At 37.7% G+C, this 11,519-nt stretch overlaps 1 protein-coding gene across 1 annotated transcript; it reads left to right on the top strand.

Annotated features, from left to right (window-relative positions):
* The first annotated feature begins 8,207 nt into the window (after positions 1-8,207).
* On the top strand, positions 8,208-9,522 carry LOC148842967 (protein LURP-one-related 12-like). Its single transcript, XM_088956971.1, has 2 exons — positions 8,208-8,775; positions 8,922-9,522. The coding sequence occupies exons 1-2, from the start codon at positions 8,545-8,547 to the stop codon at positions 9,342-9,344; spliced, it is 654 nt and encodes a 217-aa protein (XP_088813097.1). The 5' UTR covers positions 8,208-8,544; the 3' UTR covers positions 9,345-9,522.
* The last annotated feature ends 1,997 nt before the right edge of the window (positions 9,523-11,519 follow it).

The raw sequence follows: 11,519 nt of genomic DNA, 5'->3' as shown, positions 1-11,519 counted from the left end.
CTTGTGCGAGTTTCCCTCTCCATTTTTTGGATGTGAGTTTTTTTCTTACATTTGTGAGGTTCTCTATTTTCTTCGTACAGGTATCTCATGGTGAAGTCCTCGTGGATCATTCGGAAGGCAGTCCTTTATTTTTGAATGGTGCAGAGTAAGTAATGGGAGATCTGTTACAATTAAAGTCTGAGTACTTTGCTCATCTGGTGTGTGCGGATGGGGTCATTGGGGGAAGTGCCACCGGTGCCATTCGTTTCCCTGCTATTGCTTTTCTAGTTGCTGCTATACCCGAAGTCTATGAAGCTACTACTAGTGTTGTCAATATTTGATCCGAATTTCAAGCCACTCTACTCATGATTATTTCTAGTGCCTTCTTTTCTCTTTAACCCTAATGATGGATACATTATGCACATGTTTTGGTATAGTTGGAAGATTATATGACAATGGTAATGGATTGGATGTTATTGAATCTGGCACCGGAATTGGAGAAGACGGTTTTTCTGATGACCAATTTCTTGATGTTTCCTTTTTTGCGGACCTTAAACCAGATATCACCTAGGCGTAATTTGTGCCCATTTCTTTCTTGTTTAACAATGGCTCATAACAAACCTTAATGGATTAAGCAAAAGAAAAGTTTGTAAAACACCACCCATTTACAAACCTAATGGGTGCTAAATGCATTTAATTAAAAAAATACTACTAGATCCCTTGGTGATAAATGTTTACAACAACAATTGATAACTTAAAATTACAAGAAACCATCCAGTTTGTTTAATGTTGCATGGTGTCTAAGTCTATAAAACGCCATTCAGCTTGTTCAATACCAAATGGATTGTACACTTATGGGAATCATATAGAACCTTGTAATCTATTAGGTTCTAGATGCATTTGATGGTATAAATACTATTAGAAATGCTGCAACTATAATTGATAATTCAAAATTATAAGAAATCATCCGATCTGTTTAATACTAAATGGTTTCTAAGTCTCTAAAACACCATCCCGTCTCCACCATATCGAATTGCCTGTACACTTTTGAGAATTATATACAACATTGTGGTATATTAGATTTTAGATGAATTTGAGGATTTATCTATTATTTTATCACCTACGTATTGATGAATCAAAATTGTAAGCGTTCATCTGACCTATGTAATATCAGATGGTTTCTAAGTCTATAAAACACCATCCGGTCTTCCCCATAGTGGATGATCTATACACTAGTGAGAATCATATGTAACCTTATGGTTTGTTGTGCTTTAGAAGAATTTGAAGGTGTAAATACTATTTTATCACTTAAGTGATAGAAATTTGCATTTGCAGTTGATGATTCAAAACTGCAATAAACCATCTGGACTTGGTGATGTCGAATGGTTGATGAGGGGTAATTTGGTCCTCCAATGATGTCATGACACGTGGCATTGTAGAGCAATAGAGTGACACCTTGATACCACATAAGCATACCCTAGGAGCACTTTGGACACATCACAACTACATCGATGACCCGGGCACCACCCCAGTAGGCCGAACTCCGAACGGCTAAGCAAGACCTCATGTTAGTTTAAGAGGTGACTTGTTTCCACCGATCTTACCTGACTTTGGTTAGCGACCTACCTAATGTGCCAAGCGACCTCCCCCTTAAGTAGAATATCACCTTCGAAATCCCTAAGATCACGATGCCACGTTGGAAGAACTTGTTATCACCCCGCCCGCTTTGGGCAGAATTGGATAAACATTACCTGCTTACATAGAGTCCACCTCCAAGCTGAAACCACCTCCAAACCAGATAGGTCGAAGATTCTGGACGCATTTCGCGAGGTTCACGACATCTCACCTATATAAGGGCCTCACCTCCAACCTCATAAGGTACGAGCGATTTAGCACTCAAGATCTCTAGCTCTCTCTCGCTTTCTAATTTCTAAAAACTCCAGTTCGCTAATTTAAAGCATCGGATTGCCCACACTGGGTAAAACAGTTCGAGTACTTTGATCTTTTCTCTTTTTCTTTATAGCTCGACCAAGCAACCTACCTAATTCGACGTCTGAACTGTCCACCAACAAGGAGTGTCAGATTGCACACCATCAGTTTCTAAGTTTGTAAAACACTATCCGATCTGCCCTATACTGGATGGTTTGTACACATATGAGAAACATAAAAAACTATGTTGTTTATGGGGTTTTAGATACATTTGATGGTGTAACTACAAGTAGATTATTTGGGGGATAAATGTTTGCAACTATAAGTGATGTTTCAAAATTGCTAGCAATCATCTGGTCAATTTAGTGTGAGATGGTTTCTAAGTTGTAATCATCAACTATTGGACATTATATGGACCGAATGATTCCTTGCACCTCTAAATTACCAACTATAGTGGTTAAGATATCTTGTTAATATTGCACATACAACCAAATATTAGATAGGGCCTTCTTGTTATTTAACATAAAGCAAGTTGTTTCTTAGCCTAAATTGTGACATCTCATTCACGAGCCTTGTTGATACAAACTTCTAATCACGATATCTTCAATCTCATTAGTTTTTCTTTCTTTTTTTTTTTTTTTTTTAAACTTGGTTATCAATCTTAATATAATCCAAACTTGGCCCTAGAAGCCAATACATAAAAATTAAGAAAAAAAGCACTTGAACAATAGCTCAGCCAAGAGAGAGAGAGAGAGAGAGAGAGAGAGATGCTTACATGTAGACCTATCCATGGGTCGGGTAGCCTGACGAACTGGCTCGTCCTGACCCATTATAAGTTGGGCTTGGTCATAATTTTAGGCCCGCGGGCTTTGTCTCGGGCCTAAAGCATCGGACCCACTTTTTTCAGGCCATGCTCGGGCTTTCTCAAAAAAGCTCAGTCCGAGTCCAACTTGATACTATATATTAAATAATAAAAATATATTTTATTTAATAAAAAATATATATACAATATCTTTTATTTGTTCTTCTCTTTTTTCCAAGTAATAGTAAGATGTTTATTATTTTTGAATTTGAAGGTTTTTAATATAAATAAAACAATTTTTATTGAATATAAAAAGAAAAAAAAATGTTTTCAAATTTCTGGTTGAGCTCTGGCCCAAGACCTAGGCCCAATGGTTGGGCAGGGCTTGGGCCTGATTGTATTCTATTGACACATATATAAAGCCCGGCCCGAACCCAGCCCGGCCCATGTACGAAGATAAGAGAAGATAGTGAGTCATGATGAAGACAATGAGAAAAGGGAGAGGGGAGAATAAGATTGAAAAAAGAAAAAGAAAATCGGGCTTCATTGGGCCACTCTTTTTAATTAAGGTCATTTTGATTAGAAATAAAAAATAAAAAACTCTCCCTTTTGCTGGAAAGCGTAACCGGTTTTGTAAATTTGGCAAGCCTTTTTAATTTTCTTGCAAAAGCCCTTTGTATTATAACTTTGGGGAGAATGTCTCATAAATAGTGGGGTATAAAGCTGATGAGAGTATTTAACACGTGAATCAATGTATAGAGCCACCATCCAATAGGTGATCTAAAAGAATATTACATGATCTCATAATTTCTCAACGTAGAGAAAATTTGAGAAGTTGTGAAACACATTGTCAATTGATTTAGAACAAGTTGCTGAACAGTTTCTATAAGCCCATGAAGACAAGGAAAGAATAAAAGGAGTCAAAACAAGTGACTGAAGCCTAAGACATCCATATCTTTTGATTTGAGCATCTATTTTCGACATGATATGTTAAAACGATTGACAAAGAAGAAAATAACTCTTAACTCTTTAGATTAATAATAATGGGCATTTTTCCAAAAAAAATTCTTTTATAATATGTCACGTAGCTTAACATTTTAGCAAAATTTGATTAGGAAGTCTTCTTTTTATTAAAATACATTGTTTTTGGAAATATGAATGGTATTAGGGTTTTTTACTATTTTTTTTTTTGTGATTTTACCATTTGTGCCCATAAATAGGCCATCATTTCACAAGAACAATTTCAATAAGTTGAATATACTTCTCTTTGAAAATCCTTCCAAAAGAGAACGGTGATCTATCTTTTCCCCATGTATGCTTCCTGCTACGTCACCACTCACCAACCCAAAGGGTTCTTATTGAAAACGGCATCATATTACCTGAGAAAAGAGGTCCAAAAATCTTTGGGCTAGAACAATATCTTTCCTGCAACATGAAAGGAAATGTATATGTGGGTTGAATGTATTACTCTTCCATGTGAAATAAATGGGTAGGTTTTTGGAAAAAAGAAGCTAACCACCGTCCCATGCTCGAAGTCGCAAAAATATATTTGTTAATGTGGGCAAAGGCCCATTCATTACCCCACCCATCAGGAATATTTGGCCCACAACCACCCCATGTGGGCCTGCTTCACGTTTAGAATGCCTCTAGCTTTGGAGAAAACCTTCAAATAATGGTACTGCCTTTCCTCTGACAAGCGTTTCACCATGTGCTCTACTTTTCCTCCATTCCTCCCAATACGCATTGTGCCCACTCTCTTTTCTCTTTGGGTCACTCCTTTTTGTCAACTGCCACAATCTATATATACATGATTTTAGACTTTGTTATTTAAAAAGTTTATTATATAGTGGATAGAGGAAATATAAGAAATATTTATTTTTTAAAGATTAAAATTTAATATATATATATATATATATATATATATATATTTAGAATTAAGGGTCCGTTTGGTTCATAGTCAGAATTGAAATTAAAATCTCTTGAAATTGAAATTGGAATGATCTATTTCCATAGTCTGTTTGATTTAGATAAGAATTGAAATGGGGATCAGTTGGAGTGGAATTTCATTTGCAAAGGAGGGGGAGAGAATGCCATTCCATCAAGAATGTAAATGGAATTTCGGTTCTACCAAATCAAATGATTAGAATCGGAATAGCTCATTTGGATTTCAATTCCAAACCTCTATTCCTGTGAATCGAATGGCCCGTAAAAAAATTGGTTAATCTAGCTAAATAATATTAATATACTTTTCTTTATCGGTAGTTGTGACTTTTTTTTGCTAGGCATTCCTTTAATATGGGCTTATGACTATATGAGTTATGGGCCACAAACTTTGTGAACCTTTAGGTTTCGGCTGTCAACTAGTGCAAGTGTTTGAGAAATTGAGCAAAAAGGGCAAAAGCCTGTCAGAATCCGCAACAAGGGAACCTGATATTTTACGTCAAAGCTTGTCTAATATCTATAAATTTGAAATTAATTCTTAGGGGCTGTTTGAAATTTTTTTTAGAAGATGCTTTAGTAATTCTGACAGTTAAAAGACCTATTGAATTTAAGATCTGATCAGTCTGAAGTCTGTGTGGTTAAGACGTGTTTTTTCGCACGGAGATGAATAAGAAAACACAAAAGTTCTATTTGAAGCATCTTAAAAACACTCATTTTTGAACTTTTTGTATCTTTTCGGCAAATCAACTTTTAACAGTTAAATCAAACGAAAAAAAAAAAACCAAATCACAATCTATTAAACTTATAAATAATCAACAGACCACACAGAAAGATACGCCAAACGAAAGCCTTAATCTTCAACCCACCCCAAGATGTGAGGAGCCTTGGACAAGCTCTATTGAACTGGAGCCATTACAGTTCGTAGACAAGTTGAGTGATGAATGACTCTCAGTGCGTCCCTATCGCGTCTACGAACCAAATTAAAATATGTGGTGTCCATTTTGAACCCAAACACAGAGCACTATACGATTCGAATCGATACTTTGGTCCAGATCCTCTAGACGCTGTAAAGAGGCCACGTATCGACTGGGCCTGCATGCAGCCCATTCTTCACAGCGTAAGACCTTCTGGACTCCAATACCTTCAGGTGCCGTTTGGTTTTCGCCGCGAGCCAATGGAAAGTTGTCGGCCAACCGATGTTGTCCCTTTATTTTTGGGGTATTATCAATCAAATTCCTATGCCTTCTAAAGTCGGTAATTATGATTTTAGTTGTTCAAACTTCAAAGGCTTGTCCGAGTTTTCAAAAGTTCATTTTTCGTTTTATCGACTCAACTCGGAAAAATTTTCTAAAGTAACCATGATTCCGATTTATGGTATCTTTAAGTTTTAAGAAATTAATTTATTTATCTTTATTATTTAGAAATTGTTTTAAAATATTTTGAGTTTTATAATAATTTGTTAAATCCTCCCTTGTCATTAGCACCCGTTAATAGAAAGAAGAAAAAGACTATTTAAAATAAAACATTTGGAAAAACCCATAACATTTGAATAACATCTTGCTGATTTTTTTCTCATGACAATTTTTTTTTGTTAGCAAATCTTTCCAAGTGATTCAGATGTTTAACGAAATCATATGCAACTAGGGATGTACAAATCGGTTGGTTCGGTTCAATTCGGTTAGAACTAAAGACCTAACTGATTATTTGGTTTGACCACCTCTCCCAACCGAACCGAATTAGATTACAATTTAAAACCAAACCAACCCTAACCGATTATTCGGTTTGACCAACTCTCCCAACCGAATCGAATTGGATTACAATTTAAAACCAAACCAACCCAACCCTAACCGAATTCAGTTCAGTTCGGTTCAGTTTTTGGTTCGTTTTAATGATTAATGAACTATTAGCTATTAATCTTAAGTCTAGGTTTTAATAATCAATTAATACAATTAATGAACATTTGAATGACTAATTATTAAAGCAATTACACTCATTCTTCACAAACAATTAATGAATAATTAATAATTAATCTATATTTTAATATTATAGTTGTTTAGAACCTCTAGACCATTTAATTAACTATTATTAATTAAAAACTGGAATAAGCCTAGCCTACCAAAGCATAATGGGGAATTGTGAATTAATCATTACCCATTTAAAAATATAATAATTATTAATTAATAAGTATAAAGTATTGGATATAGTGTTATATATTTAATATACTTAATTAAATACAACCACTGATTCGGTTTGGCTGAAAAGATTAACCAAACCGAACCAGAATCGAAAGCCAAATTTTAGAAGAAACAAAAACTGAACCGAGCTAGCTTATTCGGTTTGATTTTCAGTTTATCAATCAAATTTGAGCACCCCTATATGCAACCCAAAAATCACATGAGATCATCTCCATTTTCTGTTAATACAAATACCTTTGAACACAGATGAACAAGAGGATCATCTCCCACCCAAAAACTAGATTTTAAAGATGCCATCTTGGCGCTAGCTAGTTAAGGTTGTGTTCTTGTCCGCAAGATAGATGTTGAGTTTTATTTTAAAAATTTGAGGAACGATGGAGGGCAAAAATGATCACGAAACATTGGATTTAAAAAATAAAAAATTCCAAATGTCACATGTAAATAGATTATGATAAAACACTCATGGATGCTAAGATTATGAGAGAATTTAATCAATTGTTTAAAATAATGTTTAAATAATAAGGATTAAGTTAGTCAATTTCCTAAAAATAAAAACTAAGGGAGTAGTTTAATAGATTTACCCATACAAGTATTTGTAAATTAAAATTTAATGATTCCGTCTCTTTCGTTAACAAACCCCACTTAACAACTTTTGAATTTTTAGTTGATGGACGGTGAGTTGTGAGTGAAGACAGGTGCGGTGGTCGGGATTCATGGGCTCTTTACTGCATACCACTTAACCGAGTTCCAAGTTTTGCCCTCGTTAAGACAGCGCACAGATTGTTCCAGTTGTCATAGTGTTGATCCGTAATTGTTGTTTTATTATGGTTTTCGCTTTGAGACGAAAAAAAGGTAAAAGGGGGTGGTGATGAATTCCGCTATAGGAGGAATTTCAACTACATTCTCATGTAAGGAATTAAAACAGTATGACTGTAATTTTGGATCAACATGCCAAAATGAAAAGTTGGAAACAGAAGCCTATCCACAAATATCTACATTCTGCACATAACTCAAAAAGTAGGATGCCTGATACGATTTCATCCGTCATCCATAGCAACTATTTCAAATCCGTTGAAACCCCTGGTTTCACCCTTTTGAATTTCTATTAAATTAAACTTAGGGTTCCACTTTTAACTTGAACGATAATAAATAGAAAATAAGGAATTTGCACTTTTTCATTATGTTAAGATTTTCACATTTTTTGGGCTTTACCACAACTTTTTTTTCTCTGCCGTATAGTTGCTTGTTTTACCAGAGAAGCAGCAAATCAAACCACGTGTACAACGAATCAAATTGCATGAAAAAATCAATTCGCTTCCTTACTCGTATTAAAATCAGTAATCAGTCGAGGAATAATTTTTGTAGATGGAAATGAGTTGGTCCCGATTTGATTCCGTCTATTCCGGACGAAGCGTAAAGCAGCCCTACGATACTTGAAAGTGAAACGTGGAAGGTAAGGGGAGAAAGGAGAGACGAGAGAGGTTTGTGAAAGCGCTGAGAGTGTCGCGTGGGCACCGAGTATTATTACAACGCCACATCCACAAGTGACGATATTCCTACATAAGTCGCAGTTGGCAGTCGCACTCTCTCAACTCCCACTCCTAGGTTTCAATCTTTTCTTCCTCTTCTTCACTCTAGGAGATTGAGTTAATTATTCGTGGGTATAAGAGATTTGAAAGAAACGATAGAAATTGTTTAATGAAAATGAGAGGAGGAGTTCTGGTTCGAGAGGGTTTCTGCTACCAAGAGGAAACCCAGCTTACGGTGCTCAAGACATCTCTTTTCTTCGCCGGCGACGGTTTCTCTGTTTACGATTCCAAAGCCAAGCTTCTCTTCCGCGTCGATTCTTACGGTCCCGATGTCCGAGATAAAGACGAAGTCGTTCTCATGGACGCGTCTGGCAACTGTCTCCTCACCGTCCGAAGAAAGGTCCCCCATTCCCTCTCTCTCTGTCTGTCTGTCTGTCTGAAACACAAACACAAACACGAGTCAACTCGGAATTAATTCCTGCCGTGGCACAAACCTTAGTCAGAAGTAGAGATACTAACCAATGTGTTTCCTTTTCTGTTGTTCAGAGACCGAGTCTCCATCAAAGATGGGAGGGATTCATAGAGGAGGAGGGAAGCAGGAAGAAGCCCGTCTTCAGCGTACGGAGATCGTCGATCATCAGACGGTCGAGCGTAAACGTAGAGGTATTCGACAACCCAGGAGAGGAGTACCTGATCGACGGCTCATTCCGGCAGCGTTGCTGCACAATCTACCGCACCTCCAACAACAACAAGGAGAAGGAGGTGGTGGCGCAGATCAAAAGAAAAGTTGACGCCGACACCAACGTGGTGCTTGGGAGAGACGTTTTCTGGCTCTGCCTCAAGCCTGGCTTTGATGCTGCATTCGCGACGGGCTTGGTTCTCGTTCTCGATCAGATCAATGGTATTATTGGGGATTACTTCCTGGATGGAGAAAATGTCGATCCAACGGCGCAGGTTGCTTCACCGTGACTTTTTATTTTTCTTTTTCTTTTTTTTTTTCTTGTTCTTGTAAGTTGTAACTACTAATCGGTTTGATGTGTGGAGTCCTTGACATCACTCTACTTTTAAAAGTTTACCCTTTTCTTCGTTTTTGTTCTTTTATTTTGTTATATTAATAGAATAGTGATTGCACTGATTCGGCCCATGACATCACAAATTGTATATTTTCACTTAAAATCATAACCGTTCGATTGGGATTCTTGAGGGCCCAAAGTGGTCCCACTGAACCGAGACTTTGTAGAATGTGGGTCTTACATGACTCAGTCTGTGGAGTTCTCATCGTCTGTCCACTAGGGACAGAATTTTTTTCTGTCCCATCCAATGAGAACCAAACATGTCACTCTCTCCCCCTTTCATTTGAAACTGAGGAGATGAATTGAGTTTAAGAACAATAATGGAGAAAACTAAACAAGAAGAAACCATTGTCAGAAAGGCTCTAACTGCGTATAAATTATGCATTAAATACATCGATTGTTTCAGCTTTATGCCTAGGGTGTAGAACCAATTTGCTACAGGGATCCAAAGTACAGTGAGCAAGGTCATGAGTGGAGTTGGCTTTTGGATGAGGCGGTCGTCGTGGAAGACGACTGGCTTTGGTAGCTTGTCACGGCTTACGGCCTGGACCTCTGGCTTGGCCGGAACAATGTAAGCCTCCTGCGGTTACAGTCACAAAGATAATCTATAAGTTTCCAAACCTGGCTGAATTGGACAGTTCTAACCAGGTTCTGAGTTGAGATCAAGCCATATATACTCATTTAGAGGAGATTGCTATTATTCTCCACAGTTCATTAGCAGCGTGCCGTCCATATTGGCAACGAGTTCACATCCGCGCCCCACAACACATCCCTGCCTTTTCTTGTATTCGGAACATTTCCAATGATTTATTAAAAATGATCACGTTGTGATTAGAGTCCATCCTGCCGTTTTCATTTCCACTCTTCTTTTCCCTTTCCACCGCCCCTACACAGCACCAAACTGAGTTCACGTTTATGCCCCACAAGAAGGCGCTCCACGGCACATCGCGAGGGAACATCTCTCCTGAAAATGATAAGACATCATTACGCCCCTTATGGGTTGCAGATGTGAACTCCACCAAACTACCCCACTTAGCTTGAATATCCCTTGCCCACACAATACCAGTCAATGTAATTCAACAGGAAGCCAAAATTGTAATTCACATAAACAAAATGTTTGGTTTGATTTTTTGCCTTTTCTTGTGTTCTCGTGCAATCCATTCACAACCTCAGGCTGAGAAGTTAGTTTTGGAATTCTTTTTTTTTTTAATTTGTCTCTCCAATGACATTATGATGCTGACACTTACAGATAGCTCGCCACAGACAATTCACCATCATGCAGCTTGGCACCTTATAGGCAACCTGTCACAGGCAGTTCACCATCATGTAACCTAGCAATTTAGACAACTCGGCATTGTATAGGCAGTTCGCCACTTACGGGCAACTCGCCTCCTAGTTAGACCGACCACTCTTTGACAACCCCGAGGAGCTCACCACCGTACTTCGCATTTTACGGAATTGTGACTTGTAACGGTTGTATTAGCTCATCCACTCCCCGATTTAGGTGAAAAAATGCAACCTTACCAATCGGTGGCTTTATGCCCACCTAACACGAAAGCAGTTCCATCACAGTAGGAATCCAAGAATTGTTCCACCAAACCCACGAGGACTCCAGTATATAAAGACCTCACCCCCCAGGGGCAAGGAGAAATGAGAAAATGAGGTGATAACCCCTGCTCTCTAACTCTCATTCTCTAATATCATTCTCAGTTCACTACTAAGTGACGATTTAGCCATCGAAGTGACCTCACCGGGTATACATTCCCGGGCTCTCTGATTCAATTCATGCAAGTCTCTCAGTTCCTGCCGTCTACAAAGATGAATAGATCACCTTCTGCTCAAGAGCAACCGGGTTACGCTACACTAGGGAGCTCCACTTTAGCCTCCGAGTCATCCGTCACTTGGGAGTAAACGAGGTAATGAGATAAAAAAATGATACGTGACAAAAAACGGTTACATCACAAAACATTTTTCTATAATGTTGACAAGATAATGATGATGCAACAACGAGAATGTATAGAACTGGATTTGTTTCTTGTCTATACTTAATTGCCCATCCTCCAACTGGGTT

Source organism: Nelumbo lutea, chromosome 8 (genome assembly GCF_056320005.1).
Source record: "Nelumbo lutea isolate HS-2025 chromosome 8, American lotus-T2T, whole genome shotgun sequence".
Lineage (NCBI taxonomy): Eukaryota > Viridiplantae > Streptophyta > Magnoliopsida > Proteales > Nelumbonaceae > Nelumbo > Nelumbo lutea.
This window is presented reverse-complemented; position numbering and strand designations above follow the sequence as displayed.